General features: G+C 38.3%; 1 protein-coding gene across 1 annotated transcript in view; it reads left to right on the plus strand.

Annotated features, from left to right (window-relative positions):
• The window catches only part of oxt (Xylosyltransferase oxt), a 355,491-nt gene that overhangs the window by 248,421 nt on the left and 80,491 nt on the right, over positions 1–26,579 (plus strand). Inside the window, exons 13-14 of the mRNA XM_067136675.2 lie at positions 144–298; positions 17,729–17,896. Coding sequence (XP_066992776.2) covers positions 144–298; positions 17,729–17,896 — 323 coding nt within the window. The remainder of the gene's footprint in view (positions 1–143; positions 299–17,728; positions 17,897–26,579) is intronic.

Below are 26,579 nucleotides of genomic sequence, written 5' to 3' on the forward strand. Positions count from 1 at the left end.
GAATCTGCAAGCATGATAACTTAGCTGTTTAGCCACAGACAGTAGTTGTCCTTAAAATACTTCTAAAATTAAACCACTTTATTACATGTATCCCATTATCCAGCTTATTCTGAAAATTTGAACAGTGAAATTATATGTTTCAGCTGAACTCGGTGAAGCCTATGTTACATGAGCCCTTGCTACCTGGTGTGTGGGAAGTCAAACTTGTGTACAACGGCTCTCTATTTGGTGATACCCACTTTCTGGTGACTCCTTTACAGTTTGTTTCGGGGACACAAGTCACTCATCAACAGGCAGGGTACTTATTTAATTTTCTACTTTTTGTGCCATTATTATGTTAAACATACACTTGGGTTACATGATATTAGTTCTCATTATAAACATTATGGATTATGGAATCAATGATTCATTGATTGTTGTAAGGAAGACCTACGTTATTGTGAGTGTAAAATTCAGACACTGCATTTAAAATTCTTATTGAGTTGAATCACAGGATGCTGATCATATGTTTTGAGTGATTGTAATAATTGTCAAATTAGAGTGTAACTTCCAAGTCTCAAAAAGAAATTATCCTATTTCATAGAAGGATATATTTGTTCCTGATTATTCTCTGCCGTGAAGAAACAGGTGTATACACAGATGGGCAGTTGAATTTGAGATACCCGGCTAGTTGCGTGTAGCCCCTGCTTTCGCCCAGACAAGAATGGCAATGCACCATGACAGCGACTCCACAAGATACTGGAAGCGTGGGAAGTTACACTATTCCATGAGCACTGCACAGCTTCACATAATGCAGAGATATTGTTCAGAACAAGATCAACAGCGTGCACATCTCTCTTGACAACATCCTAGATGTGCTCAATGGAATTGAGATTGTGTGACTTTACGGACCAGGGAAGCATCATCATACCTGTGGAGTACTTGCCGAACCAAGAGTGACTGGACGGTGTTTTGTCTTGCTGTATGTACAGTTCTCTTGCAGTGTGCTAGAGGTGAACAAATGGGTGGACATGATCTGACTGCAGGTTTGGTTTGTCGGTGAGGACATTGTCAGATTTACCAGGGGTCCCATTTCATACCACATGAGAACAGTGCCCATATGATGATACAAACTCATCTGTCCTGAACTGTACCCAGCTGAGAAGAGAATCTATTGCCTCAAGTACTCAGTGACTCATTCGTACCATGCCATTGGTGTGTACAAAGTGGTACCACAACTCATTTTTTTCCAGACGATCTTCCTCTATGCTTTGAGAGTTCAGTGGTGGGGTTCCTTTGCGAATTTCATTCCTTGTGCCTTGTGATATGCGATACACAGTGGTACCCAGTGGGATAGTGGCTTCTGCACCTCATTGCAAGGAGGTGGTCCTGGATGTTATGGCTACTAACACTTTGTGTTGTTATCCAGCATTGAATTAATGAGTAATATGTTGCACTGATCTGTGTGCTCTTGCCATTCAATTCAGTCAATGGTGACCCCTGTCAACATGCTGTACTCATTGCCAGTTGACCGTGGTGGTAGTGGTTTTTCTCGAATCTGTGTACTCGTGGTACACCCTGCACCCAGGACCTGCACAACTTCAGAGATGAAATAGCCCATACATATGGCATTGACACACTAGCTGTTATCAGATGTGCCAGGGTCTCGTGTTCTACCAATCCTGTGCTCGCCTGTTACTCACATGGCCAGTACAAGGTCCGATAGTCATGCACCATGCCAAACTATTACATTCGCCGGGCTGACTACAGTGCCATTTTACCAAAACTGCAATTCTCTAATTCAATTGCTTGTAATTATTATCACAGCCTATCAGGAGTACCGTAGAATTAAATTGCCGAGTGTATTGTTTGGTCAAGTTCAGATGCAAGGCCGCACTAAAAGTGTAGGAGTATCATGTACAAAACAACCAGGCTGAGTGTATCATATGGTTGAGTGTTGAACTTCTGAATCCAAGTTGATGGGTTTGGTCCCAGCTTAGTCCGATGATATTTAAAGCTGAAAAAATTTATATTTACCAGCACATAAAAGAACTCCGGCTTGACAAAATTTTTGGCACCTCTAAAAAGTTAGTTCAGTGGGACATAAAGCTGATAACATTATTAATAGTGCACTTATCCTTGATCTCCAGGTTATCAGTCACTGACCCTGAAGACCACTCGCTGCCTTAAGAAGTTGTCTCTGTCCATCTGCTGCTCCTCCGACCCAATTTTCGATGACGTCCAAGTCTTTTTCCAGTTCACCCCACTATCACAGCCTTGGTAAATGGCAGAAAAAGGGGTAAAATAAATAATGCTGAACTGACCAATAGCATTGTCTCATCTTCTATTTTGAATAGCACTTCAGTATTGGCCACAGTGATCATCACAAATGTGCCAAGCAACACATTTGGGATAGAGACCAAGCCAGTCTTATTGTCTTTAGTGTGGCATTTCAATTGGCAATTATTTGCTCAGACATAGGGTTGCCGTATGTCCTGAAAAAGCGGGTTTGTCCTTAATTTGAACATGTGTCACGACGTCCTGACTGAATTTTAAAAAATCCCTAATTGTCCTGAATTTTAAAAATCAGAGCAAATTATTTAAAATTTTGCTTAAATGTTTTTGAAAGGGAGTGGAATTTTTTTGGTTGGTCATACTGAAGAAAAGTCTGGTGTCATTACCTGACGTTGTCATGGTAACAGGCTTGATCTACGCTAATGCTATCTACTTCCGCCCGGGAGTAACGTGTTGAATAATAATGAAAATTACTTTGTATCCATGTTAGCTAGTAATAAATAGGTTCATTTTTTAAAGCAATATGAATCCAGTGAGCAATATATTGCTTAAATTGGCTCAGTTCTATTTCTTTTTACCTGGCCATAATGAATGCGTGGAAAGAAGTTTTTCCTTAATGAATTCACAATGGACACATGACAGAAATAGACTGAAAGTAGAATCTGTTAAAGCAATATTACTGAATACAATTTTAAAGAAATATCTTGGCAGGAATTTTGTGATTACATTTAAAAAAATGATGAGTTGCTAAAAAGTGTGTCAAGTTTGGAAAAATATTATTGTCATCAGCATCAGTGCACTTCTGTGTCATAAATATCTTTAAGCAAAGGTAAATAAATTGTGTTTTCAGTTTTCACTTATCCGTGTTATTGAGAAATGAGTAATTCCATGTGAGCTGTCCCATCTGTTACTTAAAAATCTGTGTGAATAACATTATATATTATATAATTTTGGAGTGGGCTGTAAAGTAGGTGTTTTACATAAAGTATGATTTCTTATTATTTCTCTATTTGATTTTTAACATTAACATCATGTATAAAGTGTGTCTTTTTGTAGAGGACGGGACAGTTCATATAGAATTACCCAAATACACTCGTTGGAACCATAGACGCCGACTTTTGGTCTTGAGCACGGGGGCAAGGATGAAAATATCAAATATTCTTACGGGAGCAAAAACATGATTGCGTCCCCGTACCGCTATACGAATGGGAGCAAGTGCTCCCGTGGAGTCGGTGCCTATGGTTGGAACTTGTCGATGTTGGTGTCCTGAATTTCATACTCAACCTTCTGGCAACCCTACGCAGACAGTATGTTGATATGGTATTCATTCCAGTAGTTGTCCCTCTGATGGCAATCATTCTCAGCAGGATGTTTCAGGACTCTACCCACACTCTCACTGCATGTATCTTAATTAAATTTACCATGTTACTACAAGTTTACAGTGACCTTCCAAGTCCCCAGACCTAGGAACGACTCTCCTTAACCACACCGAAATGTGGAAGAAGTGATCCTAGCAATACAGTAATCTTGGATTTCAACTGTGCAGGTAGTGATCAAAGACCTAATCGACTCCATACCTTGAAGATTTCAGCATTGTGTTGCAACCAAAGTGGCCCTGTGCTAACTTTTGTCCAAATATGAGTACAGAGAAACTGCAAAGTGTAATAATCGCATCACTGCCCAATTCTCGTTCTGCACGTTCAGTTGTAACTTCTCTGTCTTGCCCTTTCACGGTATTGGCAATTACCATTCTGAACAGATTGTTTTTGTTTGTTTTTGTTGTCTTTTTACTTACAAATTGACGCTCTCTAGGAAATCATACCTTAAGGTGTGTAACAAAAAACCTCAAGGGAAAAAGGTGAGAAGGGTGAGGAAAAACTGATTTTTAGATTTGAACAGCATCTGTTAGCCTGATTCTTGAACTAGATGATGAAAGCAGTTATAGTGATACCAATATACGGATGTCTCAAACGAACCTTGGAAACAGTTTGTGCATTCTAACATTGTTTACATTGTTGTCTTTTTACTTAAATATGTGGCACTCTAGGAAACCATACCTTAAGGTAGGTGACAAAATTTGACACTACAAGGGAAAAAGGTGAGGAGGGTGAGAAAAACTGATGTTTAGATTTGAACATCATCTTTTAGCCTGATTCTTGAAGTAGATGATGAAGCAATGATAGTGATATCACTATATGGAGAAGTCTCGGACGAACCTTGGAAACAGGTTGTGCATTCTAACAAAACCATACCTTAAGTCACAATTGAAAAATAACATTGGCGACTTAAAGTATGCTTTCTTCAATGATGTTCCTGTATCATCTTCTTGTTCCAAAACCTATATACCGTATTTATGCCAATAATCCCCGCAAGGATTTTTTTAAAATCTTGAGGCACGAAATTGCGGTGCAGGTTTTATTTGCGTCAAGGTTGGTAACACGTTCCTGGGTGTACAGTTATGTGTAACTGCAGATGGAAGAAAACGATCTCCATATGTCATATTTAAATAGAAAACAATGCTGACTTTTAATTTAAAACTGCCTTTACATTTTTAAAAATAGTATTTTACAGAGTAATTTAAATTTAAAATTTCTCTACGTCACGATAGAATGCATCTTCCGGAATGTGCAGGGGTATCTTTCCGCACTTTCACTCACTTTGGTGTGTCAACAGTGTGTTTCGTGGTTTCTAGTTCGAGTGAAATAGTAATTCTTTTGTATTCAGCATTTTAAGGAACGCCGTAGTATCAGGCATTGTGCGGAGAAGCAGAATCCTCCAGCACAGGAATTGCCGGCAGTTGACGAAAAAGTGTGGCTCATAATTACTGTATAATCAGTTCGTATGCAACGAACAAATTGTCACTGCCAATGAAACAGCTTTTTTTTTTGCCTGGCCCAAACAGACTTTTTAAAAGGTGATGGGTTCACTGTACTGTGTTGCAAGGCAGACGGAAGCGAAAGACTTCCTTTCCTCATCATAGGAAAGTGCAATAACCCACGATGTTTTAAGGGCGTCAGGTACTTTCTGTGCAAGTATAAGGCATCTAAAAATGCAAACAGTACAGTAATCCAAAAACTAAAGCACTTGCACAGGGGACCAGCATAATTTTTCTTCGTATTTGAATTGTGCTTTTTTTTCTTTTCCATTTCGTGAGGTTATGTTTTCAGTGATTTATCCAAGTGCATTATTTGAATAATGTAAATATACCTTCTAGGATTCATTTGAGAAATCATTCTTTTCATGGTATTTGAAAGGTTTAAACTGTGAATGAAATTGATTGCATGCGTTAATGGGTCTTAGAATACTTTGGAATTGCTCAGCAGAAGTGCCATGGCGGGAAATTGTACAAGTATAAAGTTACTGTCCTGTGTTGCAATGCAGACGGAAGCGAGGGACTTCCTACTTCCTGCCATTGTCATAGGAATGATCGATAAACTACGATCTTTTAAGGGCATCGGGTACTTTCCATGCAAGTACAAGGTATCTAAAATGCATACAGTACAGAAATTCTGTGAATAAAGTACTAGCACAGGGGAGCCAGCATAGACTTCTCCTCGTCTTTGAATTTTTTTTTCGTTGCTTGAGGTTATGTTTGCCAGTTAGTTATCCAAGTGCATTATTTGAGTACTGAAATGCATCTTGTTGGATACATCAAATCAAATCAAAATCTCTTTATTTGCAAATGAGGTGTCTACCTCGGTGGCAAATGGTACACTAAAATACATTATTGTCAAGCACTAAATATTAAATTAACAAGAGAGTAAAATTTTCCTATAATACAATATTATATAATTTACGCTAACAATTTTTCTATTAAACACACAGCTCATCCTTAATAAATTTACATTGTTTACAAAATTCTACTTATAATATCTCCTGTACTACTTACAAATATAGTCAACTGATATACAGTATGTGGAATTACTTCAAATTATACTGTACAACTGGTATAAGATTAAAATTTACATTGCATTTATTTACTTTTTCTTTTCTTTACCCATTCTGGAACCTAACTAGCATAACGACCTGCTGCGTCTTAACCAAAGCCCCTTTTACCACCACTTTTCAGAGTTGCTGAAGGGCCTTCACAGCTACCGTAGCGGTCCCAGGGCCCTCGAAGTCCCCACTGTACTTCACCCCTACAGGCAGTCCCCTACTTTGGCTGTCCAAACTCCTTAGACCACGGGATGGAATTAATTTATTCACACACATTTTTTATTTACATTAACCTGCACTGGTTGAATGCCCTCTAACATTTATTTTCTCTGTTGGTGTTTATTTTTTTTTTGAATATCTGTACAGATTTTGGAAAAGGATCAAACACTACCCCTGGTAAACTGTTCCACTCCTTCACATCCTTCCCAATAAATGAAAATTTACCCCAATCGCTTCTGCTAAAATCCCTTCTAATTTTATATTTGTGGTCAGTCCTGCCGATATAATTATTTTCTAACTGAAGCCTCTCATGGATATCTCCCCATGCTTCTTCTCCTGTATAGGCTCTATATAATCCTATAAGTCTAGTTTTCTCCCTTCTCTTACTTAAAGTTTCCCACCCTAGTTCCTTTAACATTTCTGATACACTACTCTTTCTCCTGAAATCCCCTGTTACAAATCTTGCTGCTTTCCTCTGCACACTATCTATTTCTTTTATTAGGTATTCTTGGTGAGGATTCCAAACACTGTTTGCATATTCCAATAATGGACAAACCATACTTAAGTAACTTTTCTCTTTTAATTCTTTGTTGCATCCTTTAAGTAGCCTCATTATGACATGTAACGATCTGTATGCTTTCCCAACAATGTCATCCACATGACCCTTCCAGTACAAATTACTTTCAAATCTTACACCTAAGTATTTGCACTTGTCATCTTTTGGGATAACTACCCCATCCAAAGTATAGTCAAATTCAGTTTTAAAACTCTTGTTTGTAAATGTTGTAACAGTTCATTTGCCTCCATTAACCTTCATGTTATTCACTTCAACCCATTGTTGGATACTCTCAAGGTCCCTTTGTAATTCTGAACAATCCTCAATGTTATTTATTTCCCTATAAACAATTATGTCATCTGCATACAATCTTATTTTTGATGTTATATTGTTCCCTAAATCATTTACGTATATTAAGAAAAGTAACGGACCAATTATACTACCCTGTGCAATTCCCTTCCAAACTTTCTCTTCCTGCGATACGTTAATTCCTACTTTGACTTTCTGAACCCTTGAATTTAGAAATGTTTTTACCCAACGTGTAACCCTTACGTCCAATCCTATTCCCTCCAATTTCTTTAATAATATTCCATGATCCTCTCTATCAAAGGCTTTGGAAAGATCTATGGCTATGCAATCTAACTGGCCTTCTGAATCCAATTGATCTGATATGTCCTGCTGAAATCCCACCAGTTGTGCCTCACAAGAAAATTTCTTTCTAAATCCATACTGGCTCCTCATGAACCAATTTTTATCATCACATATCTCTCTGATGTACTTTGATATTAAACTCTCCAGTATTTTACAAACTGTACTGGTCAGGCTGATTGGTCTGTAGTTCTCTGGTTTCCTTTTTATCACCCTTTCCTTTATAAATTGGTATTATTACAGATTCCTTCCATTCCTTTGGTATTACACTATTATTTATGACATAGTCAAAGAGAAATTTTAAATAAGGCACTATGTACCACCCCATTGTCTTTATCACCTCCCCAATAATTTGATCACTTCCTGCTGCTTTTCCTTGCTGAAGCAGTTGGATTTCTCTGAAAATATCTTAATTTGTGAATGAGAAATTTCTTGTTTCCCTCTGTGTCTCTCCCTCTGTATCTTCTGTTTCAGTTTCCAACTTCTGACGATCATCTACTGAATATCTGAATTCCCTACTAAAGAGGTTTGCTTTCTCAGTATCTGTTAAAAATTGTTCACCCCCTTCCCCCACCATTGTAGGAATTTGTATTCCTCTTTCTTTTTTTTTTTTTTTTTTTTTTTTTTTTTAATATATGAATACAGCTTTTACCATTTCCTTTTGTGGTCATTACGCTCTTGAAGTATGCCATTCATATAATTCTCTTTTGCTTCCTTTTTCACTCTATTCAGTTCCCTCATTAGCTGTTTTCTACTTTCTCTACTCTCCCTACCTTCTTTGATTTTCCTGTTTACTATTCCACATTTTCTTTTTCATTTTCTTATTTCCCTTGTATAATAAACAGGGTCTGAGGTCATTTTTCCCTTCTTAACAGGTACAAATCTCTTCTCTCCTTCCCAAATGATTCCTGTGAATTTAGCCCAAAGTGTTTCCACATTACTCCCTTCACTTATCCAACAACTGAATTGTGATTTAAGGTAAGTCCCAAATTCATCAACTTTAGTTTTTCTGTACAATTTCTTGTCTTGTGTGACCCTCTTATTAAGCCTTTTTGGTACCAGTCCCACATCCATTATTACAGCCTTATGGTCACCTATTCCTTCAATTACCTCAGTTTTATCAACAATTTCCCATGGTTTAACCAAGAATACGTCTAGTAAGTTATTGAGACGAGTCGGTTCTTGTACTACTTGTGTAAATCCTCCCTCCCAAATTAACTTATTTGCCAGTTTCTGTTCATGGGCTTCACTTGCAGCTCCATTCCATTCAACCTCAGGCAAGTTTAGATCTCCCCCAAAAATTACCACATCATTATTATTGTTTTTATGAGGATAATCTATTATTTTCTCAAATATTTCCATGTCTCTTTCCTCTCTTCCAGGCCTGTATGTTCCTATAATTCCCACCTCCTTCATATTATCACAAATTAATTTTATCCCTAATATTTCATCCCTTTCATCGGTAAACCATTCATGTGAACAATAAGTTTCCTTCACCAGAATAAACACCCCCTCTCTTTTTATCTCCTCCGTCTCTACGATTTTGGAAATAGTTCTTTTCCATGACATTTGAAAGGTTTAAACTGTGAAGCTTTGTTAATTACATGCAGTAATGGATCTTAGAAAATTTTGTGACGCGGCAGGGGTTGGCATTTCTGAACTACGAGTTGGCCAGTTAATTCTAAATCACGTAATTCAAAGTTCTTTTTTCGCGTCCCAGTGACTTGGAACTAACAAGATTTTTCTGTATCGCAAAACTAACATCCGAGTTCGCCGGTGTGTCTGTTTCAAGTGTTTACATTGCACGAAAAGAATTATCCACCATGTTAATACCCGCGTAAAAAGAGACCGCGTGTGAAAAAACGTTTTAGACGTGGAGTGTGACTAATTTGTAAGTAATTTAGGAGAGAATTCTAGTTATGCAAGAGACAGTGAATCGATATACAGGGAATCGAGCTTATTTCAAGTTCAGATTAGTGAAATACCTGGGCCTACCTGCTAATTTTCATGGCAAATCTTTTATAGCAGTGATAATGTATTTTTATCATCTCAAATATGTTCAGGCCAAGCAGCTATATCCGTAAATGTACACATTCATATTTGTGTAAAGACAAAATTTTTATTTATGCCTTTGTTACTCTTTCCATGAAAGGCATTTTAGTTCATTTCATTTTTTTTCAAAATGAGCCTGCCTTAAATTAGGGTGTGGGGGTTATTTGCATAAATATGGTGTATAAAATACAAGTTTTGTCTGTATATTGCTCAGAATTAAAAGGAATGGCATTTCTATATTGCTCATGTCCACAGTAAAAAGGAAATGCAATTTTTAACCTTCCATCGTATCTGTGTATGTAGATACAATATGTGCATCATGAGAAAATGTCTGAATAAAATGTAATGAAAATTGGTATCCAAATTCGGAGAATAAGACATTATAATCTTGGGTATAAATAATTTTATTCACACTGGGTGAAATGGTAGTTTTGGGGAAGGGCTAAAAATTAATTCTCAAACATCTGTGTTATTAGTGATCCTATCAAATAAATACTACATAACAAAAGAATAACATTTCTGATCTTTTATGTTTTATACAGTTTTACCGTACTGGCTGTGAAAACAGAAATATTCGTGAATTTAGATTTACTGCTTGGTCCATGTCAATGCCGGGCACCTCATGGAAATATTGTTTAGTCATGTTAACTAGCGATGGTGGTGATTTTTGTCATGCTTGTCTTAAGTTGATAAACCGCATGGTCTGCAGCCCTTAACGACTAGTAAAATTTTGAAGATGACTATCAAAATGAGAAAAAAAATTCCTGAATGAATGATTGTTTGAAGAATAGGACAAGAGGGACTCCACATCGAAACTCACCAAAAGTGCATTATGTTGAAAGGTTATGGTTGACAGTTGTTGACAAAATACCGAGAGTCCCTGACGTATAATTCAGTACATCCTATGTGTGGCTGAAGCAATTTGCTTAGGTATTTAGCCAGAGCATACGTAAGAGAACCTATCACACTAACAATAGGTCTGAAGGGAACATCTTTTTTATGGATTGTCCTTAGTGGCTAATTACTTGATGGAGCATTTTGAGGAGGCTACTGCTTCGGCGCCTGTCAAACCTATGATATGGTGGAGGTATGTTGATGATGCATTTGTGGTCTGGACAGAAGGTCCTGAGAAACTTTATCTATTTCTAAACCACCTAAATCAGCAACATCCTTCAATTCAATTCACTATGGAGATGGAGTCGGACAGATGCCTTCCTTGCTTGGATGTTCTAGTAAGAAAGAAACCGGACGACTTCTTAGGACATACCGTCTATCGTAAGCTTACACACACAAATCGCTATCTTCATGCAGATTCTCACCACCATCCAGCACAAAAACAAGGCTTCTCACGGCACTCACCAAGAGGGCGAGCCAAATTTGTGAGCCATCAAATATCCAGGTGGAGATGGACACACTCAAAGTCACGTACAAGGGTAATGGTTACAGCGATTTGCAGATCAATAGAGCCCTGCATCCCAGAGAAACGACCAAGCAAAGCTCACAGAAGGAAGAAGTGAAGGGAACTGCCTACTTTCCTTACATTCACAACATCACAGATCGAATTGCCAAGGTCCTCCGCAAGCACAATATAAAAACCGTGTTTGGCACTGCCACTAAAATTACTCACAGTCCGAGTAAAACCAAGGACAAACTGTCCCCACTTTTACATCCTGGGGTATACAAAATTCCCTGTACTTGCGGTAAGGTATACATCGGCCAAACATGCTGGTCCATTGGTACCCGTATCAAGGAACATGAACTTAATATTCGTCTCAACCAGCCAGACAAATCGGCAAATGCTGTATCGTCGGGTCATGATGTCAGGTTCCAAGATGCTCGAGCTCTTACCCACACTAGACACTACAGGTCCAGGATTATACGGGTAGCTGTGGAAATACGTAGAAATCCTATCAATCAACAGGGACACTGGCTACCAATTAAGTAATGCCTGGTTGCCAGCCATTAAGGATTTACATAGGTAGTTCCCTTCCCTGTCCCTTCACTATTGTTATATTGTCTCCGTGTTTTCCAAATTCGTACGTTCCTCATCGCCAGATGTTTCATTCCAGGCTTGTGTCAATATCATACACCTGTCAATGTTGTATGTTACATACACATGTTATGTGACCCTCTTAGACTGATTTTTGATGGTTCGGTCAGCTTCCGCTTCGAATGCTAGCGCTGTGCCATGTCCGGGGAGCCATCTGGTACTGAATGAACGTACCATTTCCACTTCTATTTTAACGTCTAAATTTCAAAAAGTCTTTGTTTAAGAAGCCTTTCTTGTGGACAGTCGAGATATTCTTCTGATGATGCAGAGTAGAGTTCCCTGCAAAACATAAAAAATTTGACCTTATTTTCTTGACACGGCATTAGCCCAAAAGCCTATACCGTACCATGGTTCTAGCTTGCTTGTGATTAGTACCCGCTATATGAGGAACACCACGGGATAGTCCGGGTTCCTGTGGTTAGTCCACATATGTGATGAACACCATAAGTTTTCGTTGCCTGTAAATGGCACCGCAATGTGCGAAACACCATAGGTCTGTATTACATGTGCGAATTTCATTACCTGTGAGTAGTACCATAATGTGTGGAATACCGCGAGTCTATGCTACTTTTGATTAGTACTGCAACATGACAAATGCCATGGTTCTACTTTCCTAGTGATAAGTACCATTATGAGGGGCTGATGACTTGGATTTTGAACTCCTTTAGACTACAAGCATCATTGATTCAGTATTATGCTATAGAAGCAGTCCCTTGGTCAGTAATATTATTGTTTTACGTCAGTTTCTGTGAATGTGGGGCATTGCGGGTCAGATCCACTGATTGCTTTAAATTCATATCCATCCATTCATTCTTCATCCTCGCGTTTTGAACTCTGTCAGTGGAGGATTTTGGACTTTTAATTTGTCATTACATTTCGTCTCATTTAGTACCATTAGGGGCCGATGACCTCAAAGTTAGGCCCCTTTAAACAACAAGCATCATCATCATCAGTTATTTTAATACACTACGGTGATATTCCTTTAACCAGTGAAACAGTCAGATTTTCTTAAGTCCTTAAAATACGGGGTCTTTCATAAAGAATGGACCAATTTCGAAGGCTTATTGCGCCGTACTCAAGCCATGCAGCGGAACGAATCGCATATCGTTACGAAGGGCGTGGCCTCACATTTCTATTAGTAATCAGTTGAGTGCGCAGCACGTTCCTCCCCTCCCTGCCCCCCCGCCTCTACTCCATTCAAACTGCACAGCAGTGAGCTCACTCAATTGCCACGTGAGTCTACCAATGGCAACACCTCAGCACAAAGCGTTCTTTGTTGTTGCGTTTGCACGGACCGGGTCTGTGTTCTGCGGTGATACGCAAGTTCCGGAGGTGATTTAACGACGACGCGTACAGGCCCTCTCCCAAGATCATCCGGCGGTGGTTCCAACAGTTCCAGGAAACAGGATGTTTGTGTAAAGGAAGAAGCCCTGGTCAAACTGCACAGTCAGAAGGAAATGTGAGGAGAATCCATGAGACGTTTACTCGGAGCCCCAGGAAATCCATATCTCAAGGTCGCTGTCAGCTTCAAGTAAGCAGTACCGGTATCTGGCGTGTCCTGAAAAGACACCTACACATGAAACCGTACAGACTTCAGCTGGTTCAGGCACTGAGATGTGTTGACAAGGGGCAACGGATGGAATTCTGTGCTGGGATGCTGAACATGGAAAATGATGAATACACCTTTTGACGCCTCATTTTTAGTCATTCAAGTTTAAAAACATGTTTATTCCGTATTGAACCGAGAATCTAATGGAAACAAGAGAGGTCCACCTATTCTATACCATATAATGTTGTAAGAAAAATTATAATATTTCGATGCTGGTGTGGATCATCATCAGCCAAAAATAAGAAAAATATACATAGACAAAGTTACAATAAACAATGCATAAAGTACATACAAATTATACAGAACTGGCAAGACCTAATTAAAAACGGGATCCATAAACATTAACCTATGACCTACACTTAAAAAATAGCACCAACCGTCTTAAAACTATGAATATACGCCCTCTTGATAAAAGTCCTGTGAATCTAAAAACATTACACCATGTGCGAGCAGATTAAATTTGAGGACAAAAACCAATGCTTCACTATCATAAAAGTCCAAGAGCATAATTTTAATTTTGTAAGAACATATGTATAAAAGGTTTTCTTGCTAAAACATTCACTGAGTATTAGAGTAACTGGTGCAAGAATTAAGAAACCATTTTTCTATTGGTTAAAAATGGCTGTCATTAAAATAACACAACCAGTCAAAAGACGTAACAACTTCCTATTTTGCGTGATAAAACATATGTCTTCTCTAACTTAGCCGCTTTCTTTAAGTATTAGATAGCAAGATCTTTTTAATGAAAAATTGGCGGACGCCGTGTTTCCAGGGTACTGTTCTCGGTTCAAACTAGGACCTGAAGCAAACAAAAAAAAAAAAAGAATGTCAAAAAAGGCTTTTTTTTTAAATCTTGTAGTAAAAATTTTACGTGAATAAGAGACTCAGAGACGTTAGGGAAGACACTGAGAGCCGCAAGACACCATGACCAATGCACCCGCGTTGGAGGGGAAGGGAGGGGGAAGCAGAACAAGGGAGGCACTGAGAAGGAGTAGGAGGGGCCCGGAGCCAAAGGCAATGAAGGGAAGAGGGAGGGGAATTATGCAGGGCAATGTGGCGAGAGGGCGTGGCGTGAGAACTTTTTTTGTATGCTATGAAAAACTAATTTGCTATTGGAAGCTTTTCTGAGTCTGAAAAACGCTATCAAAAAAATTGAACAATACTCTTGGTTTCTCAGAAATATCATTAAGATTCAAACCAGCATTAAAGTATTGATCCAGGTGAATAAAGCAGCTCTCAGTGATGTCAAGCAAAGTACCTTTATTAATAACCTGTAAAACTGTGAGATCCTGATCAATGCTAGTAAAATTGTGTTGAAAATCTTTCATATGCTGCCCCATTGCTGAAAGCCTGTTGTACCTAACGGCATTAACGTGTTCCGCGTATCTAATTTTAAAGTTACACCCTGTTTGTCCAAGATAAGAACTGCTGCAGTCATGGCAGCATAATCTGTATACTCCAGAACTATGAAAAACATTATTTCTATTTAATGAAGTGGAGTTATGCAGGATGTCAATACTTCTATTATTAGTTCTGTAAGAAATCTTAGTGTTATGTTTTTTAAAGATGTTGGTGATGCTGTGTATTTTATTTGTAAAGGTAAAAGTTGAAAAATTATTAACTTTGGGTTTTTCTCTCGAAAGGGTGGTATTAGGACGGTACTTAAACTTGTTAACAATTCTATCAATGAAAGCATTCTTAAAACCATAGTTTCTAGCTATCACCCGGATTAAATTTAATTCTTTATTCAGATTCTTTTTTGACATAGGATCTCTAAAGGCTCTGTCAACAAGACTATTATATGTGGCATTTTTATGGGCCTGAGGATGGGAAGAATCGTTCCTGATGGTGATAGCAGTCTGAGTACGCTTTCTATAGATATTCTATGAAAAGGAAGAAAGTGAACGAGTAACCGTTAGGTCCAAAAAATTCAAACGATTATTATTCTCGGATTCTAAGGTAAACTTTATATTCTGATCTAAACTGTTAAGATTGTCAAGAGTAGCTTTTGCATCTGTGGACCGTTCATCTAGAATTACGAAGGTATCATCCACAAATCTGGCCCAGAAATAAATATTACTGAAGGTTAAATTTTTGCTTATAGCATTATTTTCTAAGTGGTCTATGTAAATCTCTGCCAAAATCCCGGAGGCTGGTGACCCCATGGCCAGACCATTCTGCTTATAAATAGTATTATCAAAAGTAAAGTAATTATTATTAATTAGCAAGTTAAGAAGACTCATAAAATTTAAAACTTTCAGTTTACTTAGTTGACTATTGGCAAGAAGATTCTTCTTGATGATAGGAAGAAGTTCCTTGGTACTTATACTGGGAAACATGTTAACTATATCGAAAGAATTCATAGTGTGATAAGGACGAAGAACAAAACTATCCAATTTATTTATTAATTCCGTGGTGTTCTTAATCGAGTTGTTCGAAGAAAACTTGTAATTTTTAGCAAGAAACGTTTGAATAAACTGCGCTAGCTTGTAAAGAGGACTGGGCCTGTAATTTATAATAGATCGAATGAGGACACCGGCCTTGTGAATCTTGGGAAGTGATCTTGCTGTCGGCAAACTCGGGTTCATGGTTATTAACTTTTGTTTTTCTTGTTCCATAAAAAGGAAGGAAGGAATCCTTCAGGATTTGTTTTAGCTGTCTTTGAATGATTTGTGTAAGGTCCTTCTTTATAATTGAAAAAGAATCATTATTAAAAAAGGCTTTGGTTTTCTGTGTATACTCCGTTTTATCCATAACTATGGTAGTATTGCCCTTATCAGCTTTTGTGATAAGGTTATTAGCAGATACCTTTCTCTTGAGGTCCTGAATTTTCTTATTTACTTTATAAGGATCTGTATTATTATTATTATTATTATTATTATTATTATTAGGGGCTAATGCACGTTTATCAGAAAGAAAAGGTTTTTCAAGTTGCTTTTTAACATCAAATCTGACTTCTTGAGATCATGTGGCATTTTACTAATAGCCATCTCTGACTCAATGACAAGTTTTGTAACCGTATTAACGGGATTTGAACATGGCCAGTTGTGCTTAGGACCTTTTTCGAGAATAGCCCTTTCATCCTCATCCAAGGTTATGTTGGAGAAATTGATCAAAGGAGGGTGGAACTGAGCCAAAAGACCGTTTTCAGGTTCTCGATTTCCAGTCTGTTTAACCGAATTAACTTTGTCTAAAAGTACTTCAAGTTTTTTGTCCAGTGTGGACTGTTTTGTGGCTAGTATATCTGATAACTTAGCAAAAACTTGTTCTTGAAATAAGTTCCACTGGGCTTCAGTAAGTAAAACAGTAGCTCTGAGGCGAGACTCATATAAACGGTAATTGAGGAAAGATTTCTTCCGATAAAGCAGTGACAAAGCAACCTTTCATATCAGTGGCTGTGTCAATCGTCACAATGTTCGGATTTGGTGAACCGAATACCCACATGCTACAATCGAGCATGAACGGAATTCTCCCAAGGTAAATGTTTTCTGTGCGGTTAGTAATGTCAGGGTTTATGGCCCTTTCTTCTTCAACACCAACACTATTACAGCAAAAAGCTATCTCGCAATTTTACGGACCCGGCTCTTCCCTTTGCTGCAAACACACTCATGCTACTTCATTTTCCAACAAGATGGAGCCCCGCCCCATTGGAGCTTACCAGTGCGAGCATTTCTGAATGAAACAGTTCCTCAACGGTGGATTGGTCGACACACTTCTACGGATTGTGCTCTACTCGCATGGCCTCCCAGATCCCCAGACCTCACTCCTTGCGACTTCTTCCTGTGGGGATACGTCAAGGACAAAGTTTATGTTCCGCCACTACCCACTACATTGGATGGCCTTCAAAAGCGGATAACATGTGTGATCAACTCAGTGGATTGTGATATGCTGCAACGTGTTTGGGAGTAATTATCCTATCGCCTTGATGTGGTCCGTGCTGCTGGTGGTGGAGAACTAAACTTGAACGTCAGTCAAACATATGTCTTAGGTTTAATCTTGTACTACTGACTGTTGGGAATATATAGCTTGATGAAATTGGATCATTCTTTATTAAAGACCATGTATTATCAGAGTACTATACCCTATTTTCCATTCTGTTTTCTTCAAACTCAATAAATTCTATCTTATAACTTCAAAGTTTCACAAAGTGACCAATTTTTAAGCTAGAGACTTCTGGTTTCCACAAAAATGGTAACAAATTTACCTTGCTATCAAAATAAAAAATAAATAAAAAATGAGATTTGTGACTTAAGGTATGGTTTCCTGGAGTGTGTCATATATAGGCTGCAAATAGGTTAATGAAGTAAAATATTGCTTTTCTTTATTTCTGTTCCTTTTAAGTTCCAGTATTTTATGATCTGCAGTAGAGAATTTTTCTTTCTAGATTTCTCCACAATGGCCCTGGCATGCTTTTTAGTGGCCATGATTTTGCTGACTGGGAAAGACTGTTGGGAAGTCAAGTGGACAGGAGTGCCTTGCAGAGAAAGGCTGTGCTCAACTCGAGGCGTTTTGGGCTAGACCTCAGGGAATGGATAGACAGTTTAAGCTCAAGGTATCAAAACTTGAAGTAGTTACCTTTTTTTCTCTTTCTCTTGGCTCTATTATTGATAAATTATTATGTTCAAACATCTTCTGAAATCTTCAGAGCCACGTTGTTCAGTGGATAATCATAACCGATGGATACCTGATGTCTGGTGAGAGATGGTGTCCTAAGAATAGGAGCCATAAATTCAGACATCACTATGTTGAAGCTTTATAAAAAGGTAATTTTCAGAGAACTCTGCTCAGACCTTAGAAGAAAGAAGATTATGCCAATCTGTCTGATCACACAAGTAAAACATGATCAAGAATTGTTTTGTTTTTATGCTTGGCTCATCAATTAATGTGCTTACGACCATTGTCTCTGATAGTTTGTAAAATGACTGGCACTTGTTTCCTGTTACGTTACTGATATTACTTGGTTAGCCTGTCATTTCTAGGCACTGTCTGTAATTACGTTGGCTTTCTTGACTGTTTTTTTGTCTATTCCACCATCATAGAGAAACGGCAAGATAGATCTCAACCAAATTTCATATTTAGAGTATATTCATCCAGGAGCAGGTTTTGATCATCATTTCACAGTTCCAGTTCTCCGGGTACTGTTAATGAGCCTCCTCCATTCCATTCTATTCATGTACGTCGTCTTCTCCAGGTTTTGATATGCATATGATTTTAACATCGCAGAATAGACAGGGGGCTTTATAGTGAGATCGAACAAGTTACTTGATATTTCCTCATATGCTATTGATTTTCTTTCAAATCTGTAGGCTATATGTGAAACATGCCTTCATTTTAAGTATTTTTTGTTATCTACATAATTTTGCTTACTCTTCAAATTACAGAAAAAATTACTATTCTCCCCTATAACTCTGTGTTTCTTTCAGTTTGCTTTGATGTTAATTGTGACTAGCTGTAGTCACAGACAGACAATGAACCTACCAGTTACCATGGCAACGTCTCTGGCTGCTTGCCAGCAGGGAAGTAACATAATGCCATTTTTGTCATCATTCCTGTAGACATATGGTTATTTGTTGGGTAGAAAGCGAGAGGGACATCAAAATATGTCATTCTTTCAAAATCCAACAGAAGACTAACAAAATTTGGTTAAAGAATGAGATTAGTTTTTTATATAAGAAAAATATAAGAAAATATATAATATAATATAATATAATATAAGAAAAATCTTTCTTAATAATACGTTATATGAAACTCACCTTGCAACAGCTAACTTACTCTCAGGCATCCAATGGAACCTTTTCCAAGTCCAAGTCAACAATAGATTAATTTGTTATCAAAGAAACAAGTAATCTTGGAGGGGAAATTTAACACACTAAAAAAACAATTCGACACCATCTAAGAGTCAGGTCAAAGAAACTAAACTACCCGAGAAAGCAGTTGAACAGTTCCACCCTTCAGTTGTTAATTTATCTAAGACAGCTTTAAATGATGAAGATAAAATTCAATTCAGTGACTAATTAGGTCCGCATCAATTCTCTCACTGAACTAAAATAGTGCAGTGGCCAGTGGTATTTCCTAATGGGTGATAATAGGAAGTTGTGTGGTATTTGGAATGCCAGGTTTTGCAATAGGAAGGCTGCTATTTGACATCTTTATTTTGAAGTGCATCCAGGACTACGTAGTATACACGCGTCAAATACACAAACATCCTCCCCCACTTTGAACGAAAATAAGTTAGGATACATAAATTATGCAGGGGCATTAATTATGTGAGAAAATTCAGTATATATACTAAACAGATTCAGAAAATAGAGTTTTGCTATAAAAATTTGTACTGTATTGTTAAAATATTAAAGAAATTTTATACACAAGCATTCTTTCATGCTTTAACCATTTTCCCACATATTCACCATGGACATTTAGAAACTTGTCATACTTGAAGACCAGCTTAAGTATTCCCTTGTTATAGAAAATTTCCACCTGTTGTTTTAAACAACCTGTGATAGCATCCTTAACGCTCTTGTCAATGTCCAATTGTTTTCCCAGTGAGGTGCTCCTTCATCTATAGAAACAGGTTAAAATTTGATAGTCGACGTCTGGACTGTAGAGCAGGTATGAAAGTCTCCCAGTGAAATTCATGCAGTGAGTCTTACATCTTCCTGGCAGTGTAGGATTGAGACTTTTCATGGAGAAGAATAATTCTGCATCAGACCCTGCCTCTGTTTTGGTTTTGAGTTGCTAAATGAATACTTCTCAGAGTAGCACAGTAGGCATCAGCATTAATGGTGGTGTTTCTAGGCATGAATTCAATGAGTAAAATTCATTTGAGGTCACAGAAAACAAATGTCTTCAGTTTCTCCAGTGATTCGGTGACCCTTTTTTCCTCTCTCAAAATCTGTATTTCATTCATCTCATGACAATTTGGCTGAACTCGTTACCATAATGTTGATAATGCAATGCAGAACCCGTTCTTTCAGCTTTATGGCATCTGCAAGCAGCTGTGATACCCACATTAAGTACAATATGCTGTACTGCAAATGTTCAGTTGGAATTTCAAGCACAAACATATGAGACACTTCTAGATATTTTGCACGCATCTTGCTAATCGTACGGTGCAAATTCTCTCGAATGATGTTATGAGCCTTTTTTTTTTTTTTTTTTTTTTCATCCTTGATGATAGGATGGCGACTGATGTCAGGGTCTTGTTCTATCTTTTTGAACTCTATCTGCCACCTGCTAACACTGACCTTATTCATCACATGTTCTCCATAGACTGCAAAAAGTCCCTCATCAGCATTCAAAAAACGAATAACTGATCTAACTTCACATTCAGCAGAATTATCATGTTAATTTTTAAAGATCGCTACACTCAACAACTGAATTTGTTATAAACCAACAAATTCACCAGGCTAATGTTTAAATCATGTGAGACAGATGGCAATACCTCAGCTGTTGACTTAGTATCCTCAAACACTCCTTGTTTTCTGAATAGCTCAGATACATACGAACCTCAGTTATACATTTTCAAAGCGAGAATGCTAAATTAATGTATATATGAGGAAACGTGAAAGTTAATTTTGTTAGGGAACTGGAACTGCATTATTACATGATTACTCACACTAACGTATAAGAAAGCAATAAATGAAACACACACTACAGTAATTAAAGTACAGTACCTGCACAGAGGACCAGAACTGTACACTGGTTTTTAAAAAATCTTCAATATTTCTTTGCTCCATTGATTTTTCCTCACAATCATATACTAGTCGGTTATATAAATGTGCACAGCGATAATGTGTTCAATAAATGCATGGAGCGTCGACATCTACTGTCGCCTCGCTTAACACATTGTCAGTGGCAACACTTTTAATCGCAGGTAGTGTCAAAAAGATTATCTCCAAAGAATTCGATGGGATTAGATGATGTCAATTTTCTCTCTGTGACTCTCATATCCTCAAGACTGTATAACATTTAAGTAAGTACAGTAAAAGTCCGCTATAGCAAGTACGACATATAACGAGAACCCCGTTATAACAACACCTTTTGTTCGTCCCTTCAAAATTCCTATATTAAACTGTGTATTATCCTACGTTTACAGCAAGAGCCCTATCACCGACGCATCCATTATTACAAGCGATAATGCGTGCTCGATTTATTTCCGTTGCCGATATTTATGCACCCAGTCATTATACTGCATGCGAGCGATCATCTTTGGTACCGTATCGTTTTCTCGCTATCCCCACCAGTGAGCTCTCTCGTCGTCATTCGAAAGCAATGTCGGAGTCGATTAGTAATACCCCTCGACTGTTCTTCTGCAAGGAAAATGAAAGAGGAGAACATGTTTTCGTAATAAATGCGTAAATAACGTGCCCAATAACCGTTGTTAACTCGTTAAAGATAAAGGCTGAATAAACGATCGCTTAATTTTAATGCTAAATACCGCAATTAAGTAAGAATGAGATAGGCCTACACCTCATGATATGGCAGAGTGCGTCATTGATTATGAGGTTAGTTTGTATTTTCTCGCATCCATTAAATTACGAAAAGGCTATTATCATGTAAATTTATAGCGAGAAAGTTATAATTTCTCTACTGGCGCTTCAAGTATGTTTTCAGCATACATGCAGTACAGATAAGTTAGGATAGGTGACCCTATTTGAATAACAAAACTGAAACGTTTGCCACAAAATGCGATCGATAATCTTCGGTACGGTATAGTTTTCGCGCTTTGTGCATTTGCGAGCTCTCTCGTCAACATTCAAAGGCGATATTAGAGTCGATTAATAATACCCGTCGACTGCTGTTCTCTAATGAAAATTCGAAATGAAAGATAACATGTTTTCGTAATAAATGCGTAAATAACGTGGCCAATAGCAGTTGTTAACTCGTTAAAAATAAAGGCCGAAGTAAACGATCTCTTAATTTTAATGGTATACCATATACTGAAATTAAGTAAGAATGTGATACACCTCAAGATATGGCAGGGTACATCACTGATGTCAGAGGATAGTGTATATTTTCTGTCGTCTAGTTAAATTTTGGAAAGCTATTCCCATGTCAATTTTTAGTGAGAAGGTTATCATTTCTCTACATGCATTTCTAATAGGTTTTCATGATACATATACGGTTAGGTTAGGTGATGCCGTTTGAAGAAGAAAACTGAAAGGTTTGCCACAGAAGCCTCTAGAGTGATGCCATATTTCTCCGAATCCAAAACGACGTTTTTTCTCAGAATCTCGTCTGAAAAATCAGGGGTCGTTTTGCATTCGCGGCCTGATGGTAGTGATCACCACTGGCAAGAAAATATGGCATAGACCTAACTAAAGCCAATATTCGGCATTACCGTGAGTCAAAGATAGCTTAAAAATGCATACTGCACAAAAATACAAGAGCGGAATTGCCATACCGCGGCGCAATAAACTCGTTCGTTGACTTTCAAAGTCCACGATTAAGACCTATACATTGCTAGCCGCTGTAGTTGGCCAAATCCGGCAAGCAAGACGTGCGTGTAGTGGCAGCCAGTTATATCTGACGCTGAGTGAGTCTGTGATTAAGACCTATACATTGCTAGCCACTGTAGTCGGCCGAATCCAGCAAGCAAGTCGTGCGTAACCACGCTGTTTCCCCCCCACCGCATGCACAAAAAAACTCGTTGACAATAAATGACCGCCTATTTATCATACATCGCTAGCCGTGGCGACCGGTTGTACAGTGCCTATGTGTAACGTCACTGGATCTTGGGAAATAGTGAAGAGAGAATGACATTCTGTTATCCTCTACGAAAATGTTTCTCATATCTGCAGAATGGCATCAAAACATGCGAGCCTTCGAATTCTTAGAAAGGCCATGGCTACTCAGTAACAGAGTTATAACGCGTCTGCTGTACCTGACGCTTACTAAAATTAAGTTTTATAGACGGCAGGAATATTTTCATGATGGATCGTCGCATTGTAAAGATACGTGGGACAGATATTGCCAGAAAATTTTCAACGGGTTCTCGTCGATGTTATGATGCCAATTTTAATGGCTATTAAACACTCCGAAATGTATAATAATTGTGCAGCCGCAAGAAAATATGGCATAGACCTAACTAAAGCCAATATTCAGCATTACCGTGAGTCAAAGATAGCTTAAAAATGCGTACTGCACAAAAAAATGCATTCAGTGGCCTACAACGAGTACACTTTAAAGAAGTCGAAGATGAAATTGTGAGGCATGTGCACAAAAATGCAAGGGCGGAATTGCCATACCGCGGTGCAATAAACTCGTTCGTTGACTTTCAAAGTCCACGATTAATAATAATAATAATCGTATGGCCTCAGCTACCGTTTGCAGACATTTCGATTTGACGCCATCTGGCTGTCTGCTCGTCAATTTCGACGTTCCGGTTTACTCTGTCTGCCATCTAGCGGACCTAGAGTAAACCGGATCTCTCTTGGGCATCTATGGCTGAGATTTAATTAATTTTGTCAGGTAAATACCAAATGTATCACCAGAGATCTTTTACATGCCGACATCGTACGACATGGAGTGTCGATTGGACTTTTTTCCACCCTTCAAAAATCCGACTACCTCTGCCGGGTTTGAACCCGCTATCTTGGGATCCGGAGGCCGACACTCTACCACGGATCCACAGAGGCAGCGAGTCCACGATTAAGACCTATACATTGCTAGCTGCTGTAGTTGGCCGAATCCGGCAAGCAAGACGTGCACGTAGTGGCAGCCAGTTATATCTGATGCTGAGTGAAAGTAACAGTTTTATAGTAAGAAAGAATATTTTCCTGATGGATCATCGTATTGTAGAGATACGTGGAATGTGTATTGCCGGCAAATTTTCAATGAGTTCCCTTCGATATTATGATGCCAATTTTAAGTTAATAGTTATTAATTGTACAGCCGCAAAAAAAATACGGTATAACTAAAGCCAATGTTAGGCATCTACAAATAGTCTAAAAATGCGTACTGTATAAGGAAGACATTCATATGATTTGAGGAAGCACGTTTTAAGCCTGATTACTTTTTTTAAAGGGAAAAGTGGGGGTCGCCTTGGATTCGGAGAAAAACGGTAATATATATTTTTCAGAATGAAATTGAACACGCTTTCACGTAGTGTCGGATTTCAAAAAACAACAAACAAGTAAGCCGTAGTGTGGATATTATCCATGAAAACGCAAGTTTTGAACAAACTGATTGCCATTTCATACTGATTTTAATGTCTATGGGGGTTTTCCTGACTTTTACCAAAAATCGGATATAACGTCAATTCGCTATAGCGAGTAAATTTTTCGCCGTTATGAATTCTCGCTGTAACGGACTTCTACTGTAGTAAATTAATGTTTGTTCATGACAACCACACAAATGTGACATATTAATAAGAAAACCTATAACCAAAGGACGTATAATTGGGCTAAATATTAATGGACAAAATTCGGTGCTTAAAACATGTAGCATATAACTGCGAAAAACGTAGAAGTCAATAATATATAAATGAGGTTCAACTGTATATTATAAGGGTGTCCCTCAATTGGGTACAAAAATATGTAACATAGCGGTAGGAAGTTGCCCTTACAATTGAGTGCTAAATAAGTGCAGGTTAAGTTGGGTGCTTGATCAACGTACATAAAGAGGGATCAGTCATGTGCATCACACAGTATACCAAACATCTGTGGGTGACAACACTCATACACTTGGGTTCAATGAACAGGTTACCTTATTGTAACAATAGTCTCGTCGGTGTAAATTACAAAGTATCCACTTAACACGTTCCCTGCGGCAGTGAATTTCAATGACTTAATGTTACGTCGTATCGGCCCACCGGTGACCCGATGCTGCCTTTAGTTATTATCGGTTCGGGTCACCGGTGACCTGACGAATTTGACTTTGTTTACTTCCTAGTATGAAATCCTAAACAATGCAAGTGCACTTGTTGTGTGCGTTATTGTTGAGGAGACATTCCAGCGTATTTACCTGTGCGACAGTGTTCCGATTCAACAATTGCGTGAAACAGAAATGACCCCGGAAATAATTGGGTCACCGTTGGGCCGATCAAAACTAGCAGTATGCCTCGATCCTTTACTTCAATTGGAACACTATGTTGCCATTAGTTAACAGCAATTCGTAACTAGGACGTAGTTACTTACTTCGCAATTCTGGGAAGTTCGCACCGACGGATAAGAGTAACATTTTTCGGGGCACATGGTGACCCGAACCGCACGGAACGTAATATAGGCCCACCCCAGTGCTGTCCTAACCCTCTTTCTTTTCTGTGCCGCCGGTGTGTCAGAATGTGAAAGCTCCGTACCTAAAAAGGACGTGAAATTGCTTGTAAATATTATATACGGAAGATAGTAAATATGTCAATAACTATTCCAATAACTCCAATAACTCCAATAACCTCTATTGGCTTTCCTAAGAGCAATGTAGAAAGCAGATATCAGAAGGGTGGTACTCCTTAAACAACAGTCTACGATCTGCGGGCAGCAACACTCTAGGCTTCATTCACCGTAACCGCGCTAAGCGATTCCCGCGTAAAAATATAGGTCAGACAACAATCGGGACTCAGGGTGACCCGAAGCGATATGAATCGAAGATGAAAAAACTTCCTTCGGGTCACCGGTGGGCCGATGAAAACTAGCAGTATGCCTCGATCCTTTACTTCAATTGGAACACTATGTTGCCATTAGTTAACAGAAATTCGTAACTAGGACGTAGTTACTTACTTCGCAATTCTGGGAAGTTCGCACCGACGGATAAGAATAACATGTTTCGGGGCACATGGTGACCCGAACCGCACGGAACGTGTTAATGCATGTTGTGTCTACTAACATGATTGCCACCATAATTTCATAGTTTTATCCACTCTTATAAATTATGCACATGACCATATCAAAATAAATATAAATATTCCCTTTGCGGCTCCAGCTAGTCAGATGACCTTAATCGTCAGATTGGTAGGTTCCACGACTAGGCCTGAGACAGAAAGGTGTCTCATGCAGTGACAATTTTCAAGTACAAATTCATACAAATAAATCGTGATACTTGGCAGCAACACAAAAAAATTTGGTGAAATGTGAAAGGGATTTCTCATGGCCAAATTATCATTGTTATGGATCCAACAAGACAACAAAATGGATCCTGTAACTATCAATAAAATTGGAAATCATCTCAAAGATGTATAACACAAATCAGAAGTCACCATATCAATGAGATAAATAAACCACATACATCAAAGGTATGTT

The sequence above is a fragment of the Anabrus simplex genome, chromosome 1, assembly GCF_040414725.1.
Source record: "Anabrus simplex isolate iqAnaSimp1 chromosome 1, ASM4041472v1, whole genome shotgun sequence".
NCBI classification, from domain to species: domain Eukaryota; kingdom Metazoa; phylum Arthropoda; class Insecta; order Orthoptera; family Tettigoniidae; genus Anabrus; species Anabrus simplex.